The sequence below is a fragment of the Haplochromis burtoni genome, unplaced genomic scaffold (assembly GCF_018398535.1).
Source record: "Haplochromis burtoni strain Fernald_Lab_line unplaced genomic scaffold, NCSU_Asbu1 Contig_176, whole genome shotgun sequence".
Taxonomy (NCBI): Eukaryota; Metazoa; Chordata; class Actinopteri; order Cichliformes; family Cichlidae; genus Haplochromis; species Haplochromis burtoni.
This window is the reverse complement of record NW_024582537.1, coordinates 374,173-398,588: the sequence shown is the minus strand read 5'-3', so window position 1 is coordinate 398,588 and position 24,416 is coordinate 374,173. Positions and strand designations below refer to the sequence as shown.

The 24,416-nt window shown below is 39.2% G+C and overlaps 1 protein-coding gene across 1 annotated transcript; it reads right to left on the bottom strand.

Moving 5' to 3' along the window:
• Window positions 1–3,574: 3,574 nt before the first annotated feature.
• On the bottom strand, window positions 3,575–19,471 carry kcnk5a (potassium channel, subfamily K, member 5a). The gene is made up of 5 exons (XM_005933973.3): window positions 18,971–19,471; window positions 8,130–8,241; window positions 6,652–6,818; window positions 6,363–6,531; window positions 3,575–6,254 (listed from the first exon to the last, which is right to left on the bottom strand). The coding sequence occupies exons 1-5, from the start codon at window positions 19,154–19,156 to the stop codon at window positions 5,329–5,331; spliced, it is 1,560 nt and encodes a 519-aa protein (XP_005934035.1). The 5' UTR covers window positions 19,157–19,471; the 3' UTR covers window positions 3,575–5,328.
• Between the last annotated feature and the right edge of the window lie 4,945 nt (window positions 19,472–24,416).

Here is a 24,416-nt window from a genome sequence, read left to right as displayed (position 1 = left end):
GCTAACGTTCTGCGGTGAGTTACGGCGTGTTGCAAGTTTTGTGAGGTGCTTTCGTGATATTTAATGGATCGGATTACATTTTTTATTTTTCTCCGATATCCGATCCAGTAATTTAGGTCAGTATCGGACCGATACCGATACGTAATATCGGATCGGTCCATCTCTAAGTAGCTATATAATATGTAAAAGTTTAGATTTGAGATATTTAATATTGTTTGTTACATATGGCACAGGGAGTGTAAGCATTTACGCAGATGGTACTTATATTCCCCTTTGTTTTAATTTGACTTTGAATTTGTTTTCTTGATATGAAAGTATCCACAGAATAAACCAAGATAAAACAAGAATCTAAGGCTCAAAAATACTCAAAGTTTGAATGAAAAAGTGGAACATTTCAAGCCACCCCCGTATACTTTTGTGAGTTAAATTAGATATGCAAGAGTTATTGCATAGAAAATGTGCTTATTCAGAGGTGGCAACATTTGTTTTAAGACTTTGTTGATTTTAATTGAACTGACCATTTAAGAAATTGATTCAAAAAACTCAGACTGAGTCGTTTTGACGAAGTTGCAGAGTGATGATTTAAGTTTTGCTTCAACCGCACAGTAACAGGAGACGTTTGTGTTTCTGCCACGCTCAGCACGTTTTCATGCTGAGCTCTCCTTTTAGTTCGGTTCAGTGAGAATCATCAGTGCTCAGCATCGGCTCATATTCAAAGTGTGAGCACTTTCGGATCTTTAAATTGTGTTTCGGCTCCGCTACCCAAACGACAGATACGGGAAATCTGTCACAGCTCATGCAGTAACTCTACAGTGTAGCAGATATGTATGAATAATAATCTGTTCTCACGTTAATAGTTTATCTAAGTGTTTGAATGATGAGTATTATTTCAGTGATTTCATTAACTATGTAATTACACTTGGTGCCACTTGCAACATTTTCTCCCATCAAGTGAGAAAGACAGGTGTTACGACCCCTCCCTTGTCTGTGAAGTATAGGGGGCACACTGGCTGGCCACAAAACAGGAGAAACAAACTACGTTCCACAAATTTGCCACCTTAATCTTCAATAACAACTGAAGCTAGACAGGACTAACGCAACACTTCCCAGCACTTAATGGTTAAAAGAGAGGGCGAAGCACTTGTTGCTAGAGCTATATGTACTTTTCCACAAATGATCTTGATGCTGCTCTGCTGTGGCAAACGGGTGTGGTAACCTGGAACAGAGAGGGAGGGAGGGAGGGAGGGAGGGAGAGCAGCTCTCTTCTAAGAAGAGGCTAAAAGGTCAGTGGACATAACAACAGTTAAGAAACTCATTATTCTCACTTCTGAGTAAAACCCCTGTTATAACCTCTGAGATGGTGGATTTGAACCCATGACCTTGTTAATATGATGCAGCAGTTCTACCCACTGCTCCACTATTGCTCAGTGTCAGTGTGCTGTGTTATTAATTTCCCCCAACTACATGATGTTCATCTTACACCATTTTCACACACCTTCAAACGGAGAAGCAACAAAACAAAAAGAAAAAAAGTTTTAAATAGAGATTAAAAATATCAGCCGCTGTCCGTTTTAAGCCTTTTCTACAACTTTTTGGAGGCTCTCTGAGCAGATTTCTTGTAAGTGGAAGACGATCATAGTTACTGTGGGCGACTGTGCCAACAAAAACTGGTTGTCAAGCAAACATTAACCTTATGTTCTTTTAGCAGATCAGGAGATGTCAGCAGCCTGGCTCCACCCTTATGAATAAACAGTGTCATTATTATAGCTGCTTTTATTGCTTTTAGCTGCTGTGTCTGTGTTTACTTGTTTTCTGCCAGCATGACCATGACCCTGTACAGACTGAATTAGTGTTTCCAAAAAAAGGGGGGAAATAACACAATTACAGTATTTTTAATACTGTAAATGTAACTTGAAGCGTTACGTTCTTATAATAAAGGACAGACTGTAGAAGACAAAATGAAAGTATCATTAAACCTTTGAAGGATACTTAAGATGCATTCCAATATGGATTCAGTTTAAAAGGAAGTCATTCTGCTCATTTCCAGAGTAGCTTTGCAAGATTCATAACTCAAAGTAAATTATCAATTTAGTATTATTTATCTCATAATTTTATTGAATCCTTAGTTTAGTATTTTAAGCCAACTTTCTTCTGATCGACTGGCTCTCACTATCATAAGATAGAACAGAAAATGGTTGGAACTATGAGTGTCCTTGACTCACTCCGTAAATTAGGTGTTGAGAAGGAAAAACAAATTATGCCCACTTTAATGGATAGTCTATGTGTGCTACACAACTTCTGGGGCTGCATAGCAAAGATGGTGTTAAAAACATGTTTGCAATACATTTTTTTGCTCCTAGCATAGATAAATAACAGAAGAAGAAGAAGGCTATAATGGGTGCACAATGCCAAAAGCTGGACTTTTCCCTCTAACGGCCACTTGAGGCTGGCTCCAAAAGTGAGTCAATGCCCAGACTTGCGTGTTTAAATGTCCAAATTTTGCAGCATGCAACACCAAATGCTTTAGATCTCTGACCAGTTTATATTTAGGCTTGAGCTACAACTGGTATGAAATTGTTACAAAATGGGAAATGGCAGATTACACGGTCACTCATCATTGAAATGATGCCATCCCTGGAATTTATTGTCTGCAAACATGGAAGCATTCAATTCATTGAGGATTCACCATCCAGTTTAATTTTGTCATTCATGGAAGTGGGAATACTGTGGAACTCATCTGGCAATTAGCATGGCTTGCTGAAGTATAAAAGAACATTAATCCAAAATTTCAACTTCTCTCATAAATACATAGGGGTAATTTTTTTTTTTTTTTTTTTTAAATAACTTGCCCTCTGAAGTACATTTAGTCGAGCAAGTGTCACCAAGAACAAAGCACTTTTATTTTTAGCTATACAACCATAACCTGCATGTTATGGTTGCCAAAATTTTACAACAGCAGTTTTTAAAACACCGTTCGTCTATTGTGGCATGACTCAAGAGCTGAGACATGAAGACGTGAGGAAACCATCTGAGATCATTTCATGGTATGAGCAGGAAACCCCCCCCCAAAACAAACACACACAGTGGGGTGACCAGGATAGATTTGTGGTCATTTTTGGGCAGCATACACAAAAAATACAGGACTATTTAATCCCCTAAACCACCCACGACTACAACATTTGGAATGCAGCTAGTGATGGAAAGGATATTTGGTGTATCCAACCGTTTTTCCCTTATTTGTGAAAATATGGTTTACAAATGTAGCATAATTTGAACTGTGTATTACTACCTGCGCAGAGGAAATGCCCTTCAAAACAAAGGGCAGTGCAAAGTTACATTCAAAAACTTAAAATATCTGCACCAAAATGCCCCCCCTCCCTCTTTCAGTTATATGATGCATGGCCACAGCCAACCATGAACTAAGAGCTACCTCATACCTCCACCACTGGAAAAGACATCAATGCATTACCAGTCCAATAAATGGAGAAAAAAAAACAAACAAAACAAAACACAAAACCCCCCCACAAAAAAACAAACAAAAAAAACCAAAAACAAAAAAACCCCCAAACAAACCTCAAGATTTCATTCAGTGTTTATTTTTAACGAAATATACAGTTTTGTTCAGAACTCATATACAAAATTTACACAAACATGAATAACTTAATCATAACAAAAAGAAACTTACAGACGAGTATAATGGAGTTTTATTACACCATGGAGCAACATTAGGAAGGAAACAATGAACAATGGCCCTAAATCTACCTAACCTGTTTTTGCTAGAAATTCAGTCCACACACACACACACACACACACACACACACACACACCCCAATGCTGCACTAACACATCTTGGAAAATGTGAAAAGAAAGAAAAATAAAAAGTGGCTCTGATGAAACACAAGAGAGGAAGCAGAACTTATTTCCTCATCTTCTTTCACCCAGTGTGAAAGAACTTTTCAGTGAGTCACATTCAACAGATGTTACAGTGATGTTCATCTACTGCTTCACAGTGGATTTAAAGCCATTTCAGGTGATGGCGGTCACCTGCAAGGCAGTTTTCATGTTTACATGAAGAAAATAAAACAAAACGTTTTAATGTGTATTTTATGAGTTTTTAAATGAACTTTACTAAATTTAGTTGGCTTTAGATTTAAAGTAGCCCTTTGTGGCACTGGATCTCTGCCATTTTACCATTCGGAGTACCGTAATACTGTTTCAAGTTGGTGTGCCAGTTCACGTGCAAAAAAGGCAGAAATAATTAAGGCTGAGACGCATCAGACATCAACAACTGACAGGCCTGTGCAGGCACGACTGAAACATGCGTCAAAGAGGATCGATCTGCTCCGAGTTAACCTTTGCTCCCTTTCACAAGCGGCACTTCAATCATTGACGGCAGTACGAGCCCCCCGAAGGCAAACATGAGTAGCAAGGCCGCGTCCCAAGCCCGAGCCATGTTTGAAGCTACTGACGGACCTTCAGCCAATATTTACATGGCAAATAAAAATCGTGTAAGAGTGGTAAGGAGGATTGTTTTTACTGTTAAAGGCTTGTTCCAGTCAGGCAGCGCCATCCCAAGTCAAAATATCAACTTTAGGAAGCAAATGCCTAAGGAGGCATCGAACAGATGTGCACAAAACCACAACACCGCCCCACAACTTCACAAGTTTGGAGTCTGTTCACAAAGACGTTTGTTCTAGGACGCATGTGTAGCAGAGTACAGTCACATCCGTTTCTTACAGTCAAAATAAATTGAAATCTCAGACACAGCAATAAGATTTGGCCCTTCATTTTTTTTAAGACATGCTTGGCTCAGATTATATAAAGAACAATGTGCACTGGGATGAACTTTGGTCTATCCTCACTTGGTGGAATTGTGCAACGGGAAACATAAACCCACGTAGCCACTGAATAAAAGCTACCCTTTCCTTCATTTGAATAAATATATTAAAAACCAAAACAAAACACCAATATGGTGATTATAAATACATGAAAATACAGGAAATCAGAAGAAATCCCATGTGAAAGTAGAAAAAAACAAAACAAAGAAATACTTGCTTCTTTGGACATGACAAAATGTTGCTTATAGTTTTTCCAAACCGTATAAAACAAAGAAACAGATCAGTCGTTAAATACTCCTGGGGTTATGTGTCACATACTTTGCAGTTCAGATTCAGCAAGACAAAGAACACGTGCTCAAGAGTTTGATTTGAAATTTGATCTTGACTTCTCATGATCAGACCCCTTCAAAGTGCAATGCAACTTTCCTCTCAAACACTTCACATTACAATGCTTCACGTGTGTTGCCTTCACGTGTGTTGCCTTCACGTGTCAGGAGTCTGTGTTTTCCTCCTTTGCATATTCCTCTACCAGTTTCTCGTACGAGTGGCTGTGTTCTGAACCGTCACTCGTGAAGACAGATCCTTCGGACTCGGAGCTTTGCTCCTCCTTGGAGTTCGTCTCAATGTTTTCGTCGCACGTGGTGATGGAGAGTTTTGCTTTAGAATCGTCGTCGTCCTCCTCGAGCTCCTCAGAGTTATTGCTGAGGAAGTTCTCCTCGTCGATAAAGGTGATGTTGGCATTTTGGAACATTAGAGAATGGTACTCCTTGGAGTCCCACGCCCTGTGACCGACTGATACACATTCTCTCTCTCCTCCATTCTCCAGATTCACATCCTTGTCAAGCTGGTTCTCAAACATTTGATCATGGTTTAGTTCTAGGTCACCCTCCACCTGATCTTCCTTTAGCAGTAAACCATTGTCTGAGCCCAGGAGGTAGTTCTTAGACTTAGAAAATGCAACAGTGACGCAGTCACTAAAGCTATAGCGCCTCTTTTGACGTGGCGAGCGGTCCAGGCTGAGGATGGTATGGCCGTTAAACATAGGAGCATCGGTGCAACTCTTCGAGCGACCGATCTCTTTAGAGTTACAGACCGTTTTGCTGCCATCTTTTTTGTTGCCAATCTGTTTAATCAGGTCATTGTAGCCTTCCTTCTTCTTGGACAAGAAGCTGAAAATGTTGACATCATTCAGAGTGGGAGGCGAAGTAGGGGAAACTTTGTTAGACTCTTTGTAGTGGCGGAGCTCTTCGAGAGATAGCTTGCGCAGCTTGCGGCGTTTCTTCAGGGCTTTGTGGGCTTCAATCACCATCCGAACTTTCCAGTTAAAGAACAAAGAAAGCCAGGCCAAGCCTAGATAAATCCAAACCTCCACAAAGTAACGATACAGAGGTGGATATTGTTTGTTTGGATCCACACCTGCATGGACAAAGAACAGTGTGAGTGATTTGCATTGAAGTTCAAGGTCATCAAGAGGCACCTTTTACTATACTAACTTAACTGTCTAAATTTTAGAAGCCAGCTTACCTGCCACCATGTCTCCAAATCCAATTGTGGTCAAGGTAACAAATGAGAAGTACAAGCCATCAATGTAACTCCAACCCTCCTGAGACATGAAGACTAAAGGCGGGAGGACTAAATGGATCAGGACACCCCAAAGAAGAAAGATAGCCGTGCAGGTAAACTGAGATTTCCTCTGGAGGGAAAAAAAAAAAAAGTTACTTCAGCTGAACAACAGATTAAAGTACTTTTCAAAGAAATTAAAAAGGGAGTGAGGGGGGGAGAAAAAAAAAAAAAAAAAAAAGTATCAGCATACCAGTGATAGGCCTTTTTTGGTTAAAAATAGGCCCAGGTGCTTGGCTCTACCGCCAAAAAACTTCCCCAGTTCACTGATCCAGGTAAGACACAAAGGCACACCAAACAGGCCATAGAAGATGCAAAACACACGTCCTGCTGATGTTTTCGGAGAAATGTTCCCATAGCCTTAAGAGAGAGAGAGAGAGAGAGAGGGGGGTGTAAAAAAACAAAAACAACCCCAAAACAACCTCCATTGTATTATACAAATAAGTGGCTCATGATCAAATCTGCAAAACTATGCGGACTGACTACCGTCAGAGTTACAACATCTGATACTCCTGTTGGCTAATTTGTAAATAATTTGTTTTTCTGATTTATCTTTGAATTTACTTTTATTATCATTCCTAACAGCATGCTTACATTTGGACAACCTATTGGTTCCTGACTACTCCCTGAAATGTCCTGCGTTGTATAATCAGAAAACAAGAGGCCATTTAATGCAACATGCAAAGATAATTTAAGAGGATTTGAGAGTCCTACATTAGAGGTAAGCAAGTTATAAAAGACTCCAAGACGCCACTTGAGCATCTCTTACAATTTGAAGATAAGCACATTGTTGAAACGTATAAAAATGCATGATGTAATGTTACTTTCAAGCAATAAACAATTTTACTGTTCACATCTGAATGGATTGTAAGTTGCTCTGTTGCCTCCAAGAGCTTTTGGACTAAATTCTGTGTAATGGAATCCAAAGGATGTGAAGCTTTTAGGTTTGTTCCCAAGTGTCTCTTCCACTTACAGCTTCAACAGTGAGCAACACTTCACTAATCACAAATGCGAACAAACATTCAGCTCCCGGGACAACACGAAGTCCTTAAAAGGACAAAACTAAAAACATAGATTTTGCTAAAATGTTAGCTAGCATCTGCCCTACCAACTCAGCTGCCCATTTTCCAGTCACCAAAAGCTTGCTGGCTCACGATATCACCAGCAAAAGAAAAAGCATATCTGAGTGGAAACACTAGTTGACTAGTTTGCCAAATTACTTCAATATTTAACTCTACAGTACTGATTTTAGAAATCACGTAATGACACAAAACAAAGAAAAGCAACTAAAACTGGCTTTCTACAGCAAACTGTTACCCATCAATCTGTTACTTGGCTACATAATCACAAAACCATCTGAGATCAGTAGCTTCACAATGTCCAAGTAAACTCTGCCGTCAATATGCTGATACTCGGCTCGGTCTCTAAGTGGTTGCATGACATACACTACAAACAGGACAGACTGTATATCTCATCGCTTTGACTGATACAAACGAGCACAATCTGGTGTCATTAATAACTGTCCTCCAAGTTTACACGGTGCTCCTTTAAGATTAAATTTGAGTGTAAATATAAAGACATTTAAAATATAAAAACCACCAGGAGCCCAGCTCTAAAGTGATCCTGCATCCGTTTTATAAATCCAGCTGTCAAACATCCAGAAGAACTTACCGATGGTGGTAATAACTGTAGCGGCAAAGATAACGGCATTTGGCCAGTTCCAGTTATTGAAAGTCTTATTGCCTGTTATTGTGACCCCTTGGCCTGCAGCATCTGACACCACCTGGGGACAATAAACATAGACTGTGCATGAGAAAAGGCTGGACTTTGTCTTAGAGAGAATTAAAGATAGAACAACAGATGAGTGCTATCAACTAGCATTTAGAAAACAGTCCACCGAGCTCAGTACAAGAACGCAGGAAGTGCATCCTGTGCAACCTGCGTTTCTTCTAGCACATCCTTCCTGTGATATGCTGACAGTATCTAGAGTACTACTGATGAGCTGAAACGTCACTCTGGCACCCTTGAGACTCATCTTTAATCTGAGGGCTTCTAAATCTAAGCCTTTGCTTACTTTGGTAGAGAAACAGGAAGGCAAGCACTGCAAACCTAAACACCCATTTCATAATCGCATGATTATGCAGCATTAAAAAGATCAGGTAGTTTGAAAGCAGTTCTTTTGTTGGACTGTTTTTCCTTTTCCCAAGACCCAAAAACCCGGTTTAACCAAGTTATGTGTGGAATATGTCAGCCAACTCTTTCAATAACATTTTGAAATCCAGATGATGAGGCAAAAGGCGCTTAATCAATCATCCCCAACCATACGTGTCCATCCGCAACCACAACAAAAACTGAATTTTTCCTCCTGGGAATTAGCAAACACCCAACCATGTGTGCTGGGACAATGCACTACCCCACGCTCTCTCTCCCCGAGGGCTGAAAAGGGGGGAAATGTGCAGGCGTTGGCAAAATTCACATAAGCCCTCAAGTCCTGAAAGATGCTTGGTTCTCTAATAATAACAGGCCTGTTACAGTTCTCCTCTGTAATTACCAGAACAAGGGGAGGCCAGTCTTTTGTATTCTGAAACAACACAGTTGGACTGTTGGGCTTTAGGATGACAGCGGTGATGACCAAGTTTGTTTTCAATCCATGACTAGAAATTAAAGAGGAAAAACCTCAGTCGTTTGCTGTTCGCTTACGCACTTTTGCCAATCCTCCCAGCAACCCAGCACATCTAATGACTGCTTACATTTATATGCATGAGGTAAACTACTTATTGGCCATGTTGAGGCTTAAATTTTGCTTGCATAAAACTGATTACAGGAACTGCAACTGCATGTACCAGATGATCAGAGCAAGCATCTAACTTAGAGAATAATCTACCTGCATAAAAGAAAGAAAATGTAGTATTGTATCAGACTCCTCTTGGTTAGAGGTAGGAAAAAGAGTTTAGGATCTAAGAGGATTTTTAGAATATGTGTCACAGATAAACAGGCTAATTGGCTGGATATAAACAATGTTTGGTCAAGTCTACGGTCAGCCTTTTTTTGGGCACGTATAAAAATATGCTAATTCCATCATCCTTTTTATTTTGCTGACCTTGAGTGGAGAGCTGTACACCTACACTCGCGTGCGACTACAGTGTGATCCATTTTTCTTTCACTTTTGTCCACTTTTCCCCCCCACAATCAAAGGATCCCTAAAAGTTTGAGGATTTTGAATTCTTGCATGCATTGCACATCCATGCTTGTGCAACATATCACCAATCGCTGCACTGTCGGTAAAAAAAACTAGAAAGTTTTAACACATGTTAAAAAGCTATTACGCAAGCTGCCAGGGTGGAGAGATCTACGGTATGTACAGATCTCCTCTCTCGATGAACAAAACAGGTGGCACCGAAACCAGCAAGCTGAGGAACCTGAATAAGATGAAGGATGCTTTGCAGCCTCTAAATGAACAGATGGGAAAAACACATGGTATTAGCTAGCTTACCAGGCATGTGAATCATGTTAGAAAGTGTAACAGAGACTCCCACATAGGTGCTTTGTTCCACAGTACTACTCACTAATCTTTTCAAAGGCTGTGTCATAGAGTGTATTAAAAAAATGCACCTATTCAGCTGATCAACAAAGGTCTCTTTAACCTTATAAATTCTAGATACAGATATAACGTGTCATCTTCTAGATGATGACGACTCTCCAAGAATCTAATATGCGCAACAAACACAGCTCTAATCTGAGCAATGCACTTTTTAGACCTGAAAAACCTGTCTGGTTTTTGTTCTGTGTCAGACTTTGATAGCTTGGGCTGCTTTAATGCAGAGTGATGGCATTTCTAATAACACAGCTAACTTTCTGGAAATCATGGTGGATATTTAATCTCAAGATGAAGCAATAAATAATAAGCGATTCGTTCATTACTCTGAAACTGATGTGAACTCTTCACCTCATTCTCGCATTATACAGAAGATCTGAGGATGTTCATAGTCTGTCTGGCAGATATACATGGCTCAAGTTTAGCACATATAAAGCTACTGATTCACCTGAATGGAATGAGCACAGCAAAGGCTGACGCATGGAAGCAAGTACCACATACCTCCGGTGTATGTCAGTCAAATAGAAAATGTGATGACATCTAAAATTAAAGCAGACTGAAAATGCAAGTCTTCAAATTTCTTGTGTTTCCACAACTAAACTTTCTCTCGAACAAGCTCTGCAGAGCTAAAAGTCCGTGAAAGGTTAAAAGGTCAGCCAGAGGCCACCTCAGGTCACTAATGAGCATGAGGAATGAGCAAAAAGCACAAAAGTGTGTTTGTGTCAAAACGGGACCAAACAAGCTCAGGAGGAAGCTGTTAAACTGGCTTCATCACATGTCTGCCACTGTCCAAATAGTAGCTAAACCACTCAGATTAAACTCCCGCGGGGCAGCTTATTTTGCAAATAAAGTGATCACAGAATGTAAAGTTTATTTATAAAACGTTTATCTCTAAATGCACAAATTTAAAAAAAAAAAAGAAAAAAAAAAGGGTACAATAAAAAGAAATTTGGCAAATCTTGTTAAGCAAACTGCATTTTCCCCAATTTGCACACAGAGCACATGACAAATTAAATGAGGGAAAATGAATAAAATGCTGCTTTCAATAAAATGAACCACACAAAGACTTCACTGCATTACTGGACTATAACATTAATGACAGCAAGATGCTTGTAACTTTAAGCAGGTTTAACATGCTTTAACGCCTCTCTATCATGATAAAGTTTTATGTGAGGACTTCTGAATGGCACACTTTTAGTTAGGTCGGAATCAAAGACTGCTTATTAATTAGAGAAAGAACAAACAAATTTAACTACTGTGGAGTTGGGCAATATCTTCAAATCTTCCAAATGGAGATCTGTGTGCGACCGCTCTCCCCACTGCCTCATTCACAAAATGAGAGAGAGAGGAAAATAAATAAATAAATAAAAAAATCCACCCCTTGCCAGAACCGTTTTCACATAAAAAAAAACAAACAAAAACCCATGGCCCAGAATCAGCCCATGGACCATCGTAATCCAGCCCCCCGAACACCCAAAAGAAGGAGTGAAACAACTCCACCTCAATAAAAAAAAAAGAAAAAGAAATGCAGCTTTATGTTAATGCATCTTGAGCTGATGGATGTAATAAGTCTGTATTCAACTCCATTTCAACTGAAAGTAGCCCAGTTATATGCAAACAAGCGCTTTCTGTAATGAGCAACCACACCTTGACTTTAATGACAGAACTATTGAAAGCATTAGAGTGCATCGTTTTACGTCACAATATACAAATAACTAACATTACCATTTGTGTCTCTCACGTAAAGTTCCTGGACCAATTATCTGTTTCACCAAAATTAGAGAAGAGCATAATTCTGTGTCTCACGTTTTCAGTGTGCCATTTTTTTTGTTTGTAATTCAGAGCTACAATCTTGTCCACTGAAAAGACAGAGATGAAATCTTTAAATATTTCAAATTACACCACTGTGTCACAAAAAAAGTAAAAACAAACAACCCAGCCCAACACTAACACTCATCACACACACATCGCATGACAGAACACAGTTCACTCCTCTACTAAAAGCTCCTTTCATTTCTGTATAACTAACTGAAGGTTTACCACTCTGCTGCAGGACACAGATAACAAAAATAACAGTTAAGAAAGAAAGAAAAAAAAAAACCCTCCACAATGACAAACTGTTATCAGGACAGCGGCAGCTCAACATGCCACTCCAGCTCTTCTGTGTTTTTCCACTTTCAGTACAACAGAACCAAACAGCAGTGTACAAAAGCCCTTTCTGAGCTGCAATTAATGAAGAAACTGAAGCTCTTCTGTCTCATTATGTATTGATTCCTGAGGAAGAGGCAGATAAGCTGCAAACAATGCATCTAAGTAACAGTACTGACATCTGACTGCATGTACGGTACTGCAACCAAAGATCCAAGCATGAGGAAAAACAACAACAACGTGTTCAAACTTTTTTAGGATAAATGAAGTAACAGTAAAGGAAAAAAGGACTATCCATCTTTTTCATGGATTTAATGAATGTATAAAAAGGGGAATAAAATTGTAAGCCAGTAAAAGTGAAAAGATTTTTATATCCAAGATGGTGAAATCAAGATTTGTGAGTGGTTGCTTTGAATTAGGTTGTTACCATCACATGAAGCAGGCTTGCTTTACTGACACCACAGTGTGTTCTTTATTATCCAATTTATTGAGTTTATTAGTATTTAAGTAAATTAAACCAGGCTCACTGAAGGTTCAGAGGAAACAGGCCTTATCTGGAGAGAGGCTGCACTGACCTAAATGCTGAATCAGCATGTACAGACACTGTATAGTATGTGCCGTTATCTGGATAAACGCTACAGATTATTTAATCCTTGCTTCAGCAGGGTTTCCCCATGCTATTACTGCACAACACAACCCTCAAACCTTAATGTACAAATTTCTGTTGAACTACTCTGCTTGCCCACATTTTCTATCAGATATCCTGGTGAAATGGCAGGTTTTCATATTAAACATGGCCAAAGTTTTTTAAAAAAAAAAAGGAAAAAAAAGGTCAGTGTATATTCAAGTAATCCTTGTGAGCCCTGTGTATTTGACTGCAATTAGAAAGATGCCAGACTGTTGAAGACTTTGCTGAGAATCTGCAAAAATTGGTGCTGCGACCATCCTGATCTTTGTGACATTCACTCGCATCTGGAGAGATGGATCTGATGCTGAGGCGTTGGGATTCACAAGGAGTCAGCTGCAGCAGCATTGTAGTGCAACAACAGTGATGCTTCATAGAGTGGTGCACAGAAGTGTACATACACGCATGTGCATGAATATCATCGGTTCAAACCACCTAATTTCATTTTTTAAAATTATTAACAAAATATTAACAGCTCAAAGAAATCGTTAAACTGATTTAATTGCTTTGATGATGATGGCTGCCAGCTGGAGAAATCCTCCTCTGTTGTACTGGTTAGGCTGATCTGAGTTTTATGATTGTGTATTGGTCAAGTTAGTGGAACTTTGTAGAAAGTAAAAGGCATGAACCACACTCTATTTGTGCATATTAAAAAAAATAAAAAATAAAAATTAGGTCCCACTGGCACCTCTGTCCATGTACACAAACAAACAGATCCCATTTCCACGAGATGTTATGATGCTGTGCTTCATTAGAGAATGAATACTGTATTTGTTAGAGCGCTAGATAATCACGTTTTGATTTTGTTTTTGAATGAGTCCGGACTCCATATTTTTGGCCCTAATGTTAGTTAGCGCAAACAACTACCAACTTTATGTCACACTTGAAAATGTACAAATATTTAAGACTCAAGGCTCCTTTAGATCAGTGTCTACAACTAATCATGTGCTCACCCATGATGGAGAACAGGGCAAGCAAAGCTTTAATTGGGACTCAGCTCAGTTTAACCTCCTGGAGACTAATGTATGAGTTTTGAAGAGCACCTTAAGGGAGTCACCTACACCCTACAGAAACTTACAGGGCCGCACCCTGTGATTTCTTCACTTTCCAAAATGAGGAACAAAGTCTTGGTTATCACAAGTCAGTGACCGGTGGACAACATTTCCAGGCACATGACAAAATAAGCTGTCCCCAAAAACAGAGAGCCACTTCTCTTTTCTGCTTCTTTTGAATTTCTTGCTTGTAGGACTGGGCGATATATCGAGTTTTTAAATATATCTATATTTTTTTTTTATTTGAGATATAACAATATAGTTTATATCGATAGTCTGTGTTACGTCATAATTATACTTGTGGAGACGCAAGTTTGCTTCTCTTTCGTCTACTTTTGTCTCTCCCACACACGGGGGCTGCAAGGCCTAAAATCCTTTCATTTTCTCAAAAATCGACAGCGAGCCTTATGTATGAATTCTGGTTGTGCTTACTGACCTCGAACCGATTTTATGTGGTGCTCAGCAATCTGTCAAAAAATGTTTTAGTACGACTTTGGTAAGCTGCGAAGTTGCACCACTTGATGGATTGTCGGAGCATTACGGCTATCGTAGTCAGGAGCCTCGTGGAGTGACACGTACTGTGCTTCAACGTACTATTACTGTATTGTGTGCGTATACGGACCACAAATGGCACCTGTAAGAGACATGGTTGCAAAGAGGATTTCAAACTCAAGGCTGTCAGTCACACAGTAGAACTTGGGAACAGAGCAGCTGCGAAATCAGTCTTTGTTATTATGCTCAGCGTCTTTTAGTTTAGATTTAACTGCACAGTTCTGAGTTTTTTGTTATGCACAAAAACATTGTTTTATTTTATTTATGGAGCATTATTATTTAATAAATGCTGATAATTTATTTCTGAGTAATTTTTTCATGTACATCTACACTGTATGTTAATAAAAGTGCCTGTGTGAGATCTGGGACACAGCTTTGACTAAGAACTCTTTTTGTTCTTACTTTATGGCTTTAAAAAATAAATATCAAGACATAACGTATATCGCCATTCAGCTAAAAATCATCAAGAAATGATTTTTGGGTCATATCGCCCAGTCCTACGTGAAAGCGCTAAAAACGTCTTGTTCAGACTCAAATTTCTTTCTTTAAAAGTTCAAAAAAAAAAAAAAAAAAAAAAACCCCCCCCCCCCCCAACTAAAAATACCAATTTTCTTAGCAAGAAAAAGAAGAAAAAAAAACAACAACAAAAAAACACAACAACAAATACTTTCCCTCAGAGACTCAAAAATACTTAAATCTTAAAAAATATATTATTGAATCTGCTAGTGTGGATGGCTGTGTGCCTGCCAGTTTCTTTCAAAACTCAGACTCATCCATGGAGAGACTGCACTTTAAAGCACCAACTACACATGCATTCTTCAAGTGGACTTCAAAGAGTGACCACTGGTCTGGTCATCTGCAGTTTTCCATGTTTACAACAGAGCATAATCCCACCTTAGACTGAAGGTTAACCTGGTAACGCAGCAGATAATCAGAGGATACAAGCACTACAATTTGTATGTTTGTCTGGAGCCAGTCATTTGAAACAAACAAAAAAAAACCTGTAATTCACTTGCATTTTCAGGAAGTGGACACCTTTTTCCAAGATCATTTAAAATCATTTTACTGCAGAATTCTAACCACACAGAGTTTGAGTGGAGTGTTTTTTTCCCCCCTTCGTTTTTTGGGGGGGGGGGATTGTGGGGAGTCAGATTTATAGCGTCAGTTTATTTTACTCATGCCAACGGGAGTAACAACTGAGCTGTACCTCTTACCAAACTATTTAGAGGCTTCTGAGTAATGACAGACTTCTAAAAACATGACTTAACACCAAAGCCGTTCCAGTCTGGATGATTTCATCTCAAGATAAATTTTCTTCCAAGAGATGTCACATAACTTAAAAATGGCTGACTTCTTGATTTCTTTTTTCAGAAGGCTAAAAAGAAAAGGCCTAAAATTGTTACCTGTTGTGCTACATAGTACAGTTTGAAGTGATCGAGAAGCCATCTCAGTGTATATGATAGGCAGGATAATGATGACGTAACTGGTTAAAATCTGCAGACTGTACATAAAAGATGGATATACCCACTGAGATGTAACCGACTGGTTTGAGAAGGCAGGTTTTGAAACATCGAGCTGAGGGTGACAAGTAAGGTGTGAACCTGCCTGGCAAACTAAAAGATATTCATATGGTAGCAAACTGTCAATCTCAAGTTAGCACTGTCATAAATCACATCCTCTTGACGATAATGTGATCTAAAATTAATATCACATCGTATTGCATAAGACTTCAAACTTGCAAGCCTGTAGATTCATTTTCATTCATTTAGCCATTTTTCTCAGACTTTTGTACAATATGATTTTTGTTTACACCCGTACGTTACCCCCTGGGTGGCCATTAAGAAGAATGCTGATTGACCACATTACGGCACTGGATTCATTTTGCAGACCAAGAATATGCATCACACTTTTTAAAAACTTTAACACTTATTTAATATTGTGTGCACAGGCCTCAGGGCTACACATGGAAATTGTACATCTTTTCTCTTACTAGATTAGTGTATAGTGGTGATGAAGAATACAACAAAATGTGCTTCTATTTGTGCCATAATTGCTTAAAGATAAAAACCAAACCCGAGCAAATAAAACACCACTTGCTGCAAATGCGGCTCAGAACACTTTTTTTACCTGCATGTGTAAATTTCAGCTCCTCCTCCTCTTGTTTATTCTGGGCTGTAACAGAAAGCACACTGCTTCCACTTCTCTTATAACAGCTACTGCTTTCAGGAAACTTCAGTCGTTTTTGTGGGAGAGATAATGTTCACCCCCCCCGCTGAACTTTCAGCAGCCTCTCAAGAGCCAACTTTGATGGGCCATAAAATCCAATCTGCAAACTGTGACCATTTCAAGGCTCCTGCAGTTAATAGTAAAACTCCTTGTTAATAAAACAGAACTTTTACAATAGTGTTACCGTCTCTCGTTAAGCTTGCTTACATTTGATTTAATCGTTAACGACCTGGGTTGAGTTTCCACAGTGGAAATCTAATAGAATCTGCTTCTTAAAAAAAATCTTGTTATTAAAATGACTGTAATGCTTTTGCAGCAGGTGTTTCAGCAAACAGCAACAGAGAAAACATAATACCACAAGAGGAGAACAACTGTCTGCGCAGCTGGGGGAACATGTCAATGTGACCCCCCCCACACACACCATGTTGCCTAAGACTTCAGAGAGAAAACAGAAGCAGGAGTCATTTCTGCTGCAGCTGAGCAGCTACTAACACCAAATAAGCTTCTCACTCTCAGCTGATTTATAGCAGCAGCTGCTGCTGAAAGGGAAACTGCCAAAATCTCTCAGCCATATTATTCTCAACTACATTCATATGCAGATTTGGCCGCTTCAGGGGTTTTGGCTGTTTGAGACTCTTTCAACTGCCCACAAAGAAGCAGAAGGGGGGGGGAATCCCCCCAATACTGGAGGAGGGGGGGGGGGACAGGTTGAGACATGTTCCAAGTGCAAAATGTGAGAAACAGGACCCAGATACCATCTAAATTTTCACCTCTGGCAGATGGTGAGGCTTCTCTCCTTTCTCTGATGCGTCCCAGAAAGCAATGAATGCCTGGCCCAAATATGGGAGTATTCTGTGGCCTTTACTGATGCTCCCAACTCTGAAATAATCTGAGAGATTATATCGGCCACTTGTTGGGTGTGTTGGCACTCAGGATGCGTCAGGCCCTTCCACCCCTTTCCTGCACTGAAACAGAGCTGAAAGTGCCACAAGTAGCCTGAATATGTCCCAAATATGATTGCTATGGATTGTGATAAAGCATGTAATGATGATAAAACATACTTTGAGCATTCATTTTCACACAGCACAAATTCATTCACAGTTTAGCTCATCTAAAGTGTCAAGATGACAAAAGGAGAAGCTTTGGTCTTCAAGATCCTTCTAGAAGAAGTGTGTTTCTGCAGGTGATCCTTTGGAAGGACTTCTAACGCTGGGAGCATTGCATGCCAAGAAAAGGTGTCAGTTGGTGGCTTCAGCTCACCATCAACCCTTGCCCAGCTGCCTTGCTGTTCTCATGAGGAGCACGAGTTCAGTCTTATAACCCATGCTGAGCCAGCATGGGTTATTCCCAGTTTTGGGGGGCCCAAATGCAATTAATGAAAAATCCATTTTAATCGATGAAGTTGGATCTTTGGCTGATTCAAGGAAGCTAGAAAACTGCAAATACGGGCCAAACAATTTGTTTCAGCACTCTTCTCCAGTGTAGGACTTCCTTCCAAGTTCAGATTCAACAAATGGAAACCAAAAGGTTATAAAGCTCTGACAGTCAAAGTAAATGAACAAACAGCATTGCGTGGGGCAAACAAACAAAAAATTACATGATTGTTGACATATTGTGGTCATTCCATGCTGACGGGGGAAACCACAGAGGTCAGTGGCCCCGGTTTTTTGGTAAAGAAACTGCCACCGTGACAAGAAAGTAAATGGAACAACAGGTACTGCAGATTTTAAGATCTGAGGTCACAGATTAGGACATCCACACCCACATAATCACTGCTTTAGATACACTGTCACGTTTACAAGTAATAAAATAATTATCCTAATCATTAGGCATGGACAACAGGACGCCAGCAAAGATAATAAGACTGTTTGATGATAATTATCACATGAGTTCTGGTCCTGTAAATTTTAAGATTGGGGGCATGTAAACAGTTAAAGCTAAGTTATCTCTCCTGCTAAGCTTTTTCCCTGCATCAATTTCTCGTGGAAATTTGTTGATTTATGATTTATAAAGGACTAAAAATAGGCACCGTTTAGTAGTGAATTTATATATTGGTGAAACTGCGCCAAAAGTCGAGCCAGTCTGACAGCAGCTGGTTAATCAGGCCAGGAGGTTTGTGTCGTAAAAGCTTACAAACCAGCTGGGGCTCAATAAACACTCAAGTGTCCAGTGCCTTCCAGTAAAACTAAACAGGAAGTTATCTTCATGCAGCTGTGAAACACAGAATGAAACGTTTGAATGAAGATGTCCATACCTCCAATATTCTGTCCAAATCCCCCCCGGACAAGCACGGATATTTCTCCAATATTTTGTCCTTCTGGGCATTGTACTGCTTTACAGCCTGGTTCCAGTTGGGCTCCTCTAGCACCTGAAAAATGGCTGCCCCGATGGACAGGTAAAAAATGATGGCAGAGGTCAACAAGGGACCTTTATCTACCATACTTCTGCACAAAGGCTCGGAGAGCGCGCGGGACGGGGGAAAAAGACAGAGGGAGGGGGGGCAGATAAGAGCAGGAACCGAAACTATGCAGAGCTCATACTCTGCAAGTTTACCAAAAGTTTCCCAGAAAGAACAGCTGACAGCATCGGGCTCCGGACAGGGAAAGCTTTAAAAAAGCGCTTCAAAAAGCTCGTTGAGCGTGCGCGCGCGTGGAGCTGCAGGAGTAGTAATGTGTCCACGTGCGCAACCAGTGGTAAACTGAGCGCTGAGAGCAGCAGACTGCAAATGAAGAACAACGGGACCGAGCACCGCCCACGAGTGAACCACTCTGAAATCCGCTTCCTTCTTTCCCTGTTTTCTTTTCCTACAGGTGCACTCCTGAACACCGTTTACACATCCAAACCTCTTTAAATCGCAGAAGCTTCAGTCAAAAAGAATGGAAAATTTTTAAGAGATCACCAGAGCAGGGGCGTTTCCACGTTTTTTTCGTCTTTTTTTGTAACAGGGTGGCCAAGAGCAAGGGAGGAAGGGGCCCCACAGGAAATTAGTGTGGAAAATTGGTGTAGAAAAAGTCTGGCTACGATTTTCAGGGTCGCCTGCAGGCCCAGGTCCTCACACAGATGGTTTTATTCAGTGTCAGGTTATTATGTATTTTATTTTATGTATTTAATGTCAATTTCATAGGCATTTCCTGTTTTCATTGTCCTACTTGTGGCAATGCCAATAGATACCTCATACATTGTATCGTGGTAAGCACCAAAACACCTAGAAGATTCAAACCCAGGGCCTTTCTGTTCTGGTTGCTTTGGACTCTGAATGTGGTACAATTCACAGTCGTGAAGTCAGCTTGTTCCGACAGTTATTATAGTAAACTAAGTAAAAGAAAATTGATTCAATTCAATTCAAAATTATGCTAAAAAATAACAATTAACCATTAATTAAAACCACACCGTGCACTTGCAAAACAAGCTAAATAAAATAGAAATAAACAGTTAATGTCTTAGTTTTAGAATTTCTGAATGGGATTAGATTCTTCAGGTTTTACTACATCCATCTACATATGACAGATGCACGCACTTTGCCTTCAAAATAAAAGTCCTCAATTGGTTTCAGCGTTAACATTGAAAAAGAGCCAGAATTCTAAATAATAATGTGTATAAGTAATAAGAAGAAGAAGTAAAAGAAAATAGCTCTTTAAACACAGTTAATGTGGCCTTTGTTATAACATTGTTTGGCTCACTATCTATGCCTACATTCCATCCAGTTAAAGATTACTTATTTAATCCATTTATACAGACAGTTTGGTAGGAATTTACATGGATAGAGTGATGTAATTGTCATGACAAGTTCAAGTTAAATAAGCTTTCTGTCACAATACCATAGACTTAATTATACATCCCAAACCTTTACAAAATACAGAAACTGATGAACGATCTCCCCCACAGGCTATCAATTTTGCAAAAGGGCAGTGTTTGAAATAGCTGATTTGTATTCCAGAACATGAATTTCCCATCCTTATTTTTATGCCATCTCCATGTGCACAAAATTTATTTTCCATTTTTTAAGCATTAAAAAAAGTCCGCGTTTGGAGAGTGGTTGGGCTAGTGTTGGAGTGAGTTATTTAGCAACCGCAAACCCAACTTTTACACTTCATTTGAATTTTTTTAATCTGTCATTCATTAAAATATGTGACTCCGTTGCTTCATTTTTCAGCTCTGGAGATGCATGCTTGGCTCTAAAATCGAAGCCACAACCCCTAATGTGGGGTTTCTTCTTTCTAGTGTTGGTTATTCAATGTTATTTCTTTGCACCAGGGGCAAGAAAAGCATGAAATTTGTAGATGTCTTAAATGTGGTGTGCTATGGTTTAAAAGTGAGCTTCTCTCCTGCCTCGTTGTAAAACCAGAAGACTCTGGTTTTGGGAGGTTTTTTTTACTGCTGCTACAAAATTATCTTAAATCTGATGCACATTTTTACACCATGACTATGCCTATGTAGGCCTGTTTTGACACGTTTCAAATGTGCAGTCAGTTCTGGTTGAAATAAACTTTCTCAACTACTGAAAACAAAATGGGTCTGAATGCATCTTTGGCATACTGATGTTCTTTATTTGCAATTTTTCCAGGAGGTAACAGGACAGTCACCTCTAGCAAAAAGCGCCAGCACAGCGTAAAGACATAAAACGAGGACTCTGTCTTGCAACATGGAAAATTACTGTTTTGGAGTGAACCTAAATATTTTAAAGAAGGACGCTCTTGTGTATAATTATTTTAAGTGTGTGTTAATGTAAAATGTCAGTGACATTCTTTGACATGATGAAGGTGTTTTTTTCTGCTACTTATTACTATATTTTATTTCTTCGGTATAGAAATCAAACAGGTTAACACTTGCACTGCCAGCCTGCACAAAGCTGTGTAGCCAGCCAGATATTTCCCACACTTTCAAGTGTTATGCCATGAGAAAATGAGCTATGGATAGGTTTGCCAATCGTTTGGTGCAGCTCTGAGTACAACTGTTATGTTAGGAAACTTAATATGTCTCTAAAAATCTTTTTACTTTTTACTGCAGAAAGCAGAGCTCTAAAAACGTGTGTGTGAGTCAAGCAACCTAAAAATAAACTGAGTTTATACCTAACTTGTACTTGCTCGAGCATAAAACCAAACACACTCAAGGAAAAAAAAGCCTAAGGCTAGCAGTACATGACTGATACTGATGCAATACCTGAAATTCATTCAAGCTGAACTCATATACTCAGTATAAGTTACAAACTTGTAGTGTTTTTACCACAAGCTCGGTAAGATCTGACCATCCCACAAACAGTGTTGATCTTGATTAAGAATTTCAGAGCTGCAGGTCAACCTAGTACGTTTTGAGCCTTCATTACTTAATCACAGTAAGAAACGAGTGCAGGAACTAATCACGTGAAATGTTCAGGGATCAAGGCGACATTTAGTTAGCCATCTCTTTTCAGTGACTTTGAAAAATGTCTTCAGAACTTGATTGATATGATGCAGTCACGTGAAAAACAAAGGACACCCCATGTTTCAAAAGCTTGTAGAGCCACCTTTCATAGGTATAAACTGAAATAATCAATTTCTGTTTGGCTTTATAAGTCGCTCCCATCAGTTGGGGGGAATTTTGGCCTACTCTTCTTCTTGCATCAGTTTAATGTGGGCATTTGTTTTTTCACAGCTCTCTTAAGGTCACAACACTTCAGTTGGGTTCAGATCTGGACTATGGGCCATTTCAACACCTTAATTTATTTCTTTGTCAGCCATTCTGTTGTGGATTTGCTGTTGTGCTTGGTGTCATTGGCCCTCTATATACTTTGATATACAGCAGCGTTCGTGGTTGAATTGGTCGACCGAACATGCTCAGGTCAAACAAGCCCAGATCATCACCCTTCCACCATTGTGCTTGCTGACAGTTGGTATAATTTGTTTGTGCTGATATGCTGTGTTTGGTTTTTACCAGACATCTCCACTTTGGTCTTGTTTGTCCAAAGGAGATTTTTCCAGCAGTGTTGTGGTTTGTTTAGATATAACTTAAGCTATGCTGCCATGTTTTTGTGAAGAAAAGAGGCTTGCTCTTGCAAACCTTCCAAACAACTCATACTTGTTCGGTCTGTTTCTAATTGTACTGTCATAAAGTTTAACATTAACACGCTAACTGAGACCTGCAGTCTGAGATGTATTCTTGGGCTGTTTGCAGTTTCTCTGAGTATTGCATGGCTCGACATTATGAATTTGCACATCCTCTTCTGTGGCATTGTGCTAAGATACACCTGAATACGCCAGACCAGAAATCTGCTGATTACTAATTAAGTATATCTGATTGGCAACACCTGGCTGCTGCTCTCTTAGTTCCCCATGCAAGCAGAAAGGGTTTACTTATTTTTTCACAACTTTGTGCAGATATATGAAAATGTTCTTTTTTTACAGGGTTACATGTCAATCTATTACATAAAAAATGTGAACACCAATTTTGTTTCTCAGCTTCACAGCTGCAAGCTGCATTTCTGAATGTTATAATGCATAAAATATTCTTTTTGGATCAGAAAACATACAAAACATCCAGGGTACCTTAACACCATTAAACTGATGCAGGCATACTACTGCAGCTCTGACATATTCCATGATATTGAACTTTAATTAGAAAAAGTCATAAAATTTTCATGTGACTATCGCCTGTGTTTCTGAAGTTATAAAGGCTCTATACTGTTAAAAAAAATACTACAAACACCCATATTTCAGTGGCCTTAATATAATGAAGGTAAAAGCTACTTTACCACAACACCCCAGCTAATTCTAAGGATCTCTCGCAGGAGCTTTATTCATATTTTGTTAATTTTACATGAAATAGCCCAGCAGTGATTTTGAAAAGTCTAATTGGTGTAATTTTTTCATCTTTCAACCTTTAAAACAAACTTCAGACTCACATATAATGATAATAAACCCTCTTATCTCTGTCTGATCGCCTGAAACAGAACAGACAGACAGATAAGGGTTCCTTTGTTTGATCTTTGCTCCTCTCAGTATCAACAAAGAAAACAGAGAGCATCACTTGAGCAAACATTTAAGAAGTTCATATCTGGACACTGACACATGTTATCTTTAGCCTTCCAGTGACTGAGTGTGGTCATTAAGTCATTTTTTTCAGCAGTTTCTTTTTCACCTTCACTTCTTTATTTGCATGTCTGCCACATATTGTCCTGATTAACAGTATCTTTTCACACACCCTGAGGACATACAGTATACAGGCCACACCTGTCAAACAGGTTCAGGTACTCAGTGGCTCATCTTCAGAGACACTTATACTACATAACTGTTTGTGTCTCTAGTGGATTTATTTTATTTTATTTTATTTTTTTGAAGTGGTAAAATCTAAAAACCCAAATAAATGAAATGTCTTTATACCTTTGAAGGACATGATGGGAAACCTGCATGTTCTCTATAGAGAGGCAGAGGCAGCACGTTTTCTCATGTACAGTGGGATGCAAAAGTTTGGGCAACCTTGTTAATAGTCATTATTTTCCTGTATAAATCGTTGGTTGTTACAATAAAAAATGTCAGTTAAATATATCATATAGGAGACACACACAGTGATATTTGAGAAGTGAAATGAAGTTGATTGGATTTACAGAAAGTGTGCAATAATTGTTTAAACAAAATCAGGCAGGTGCATAAATTTGGGCACTGTTGTCATTTTATTGATTCCAAAAGCTTTACAACTAATTATTGGAACTCAAATTGGCTTGGTAA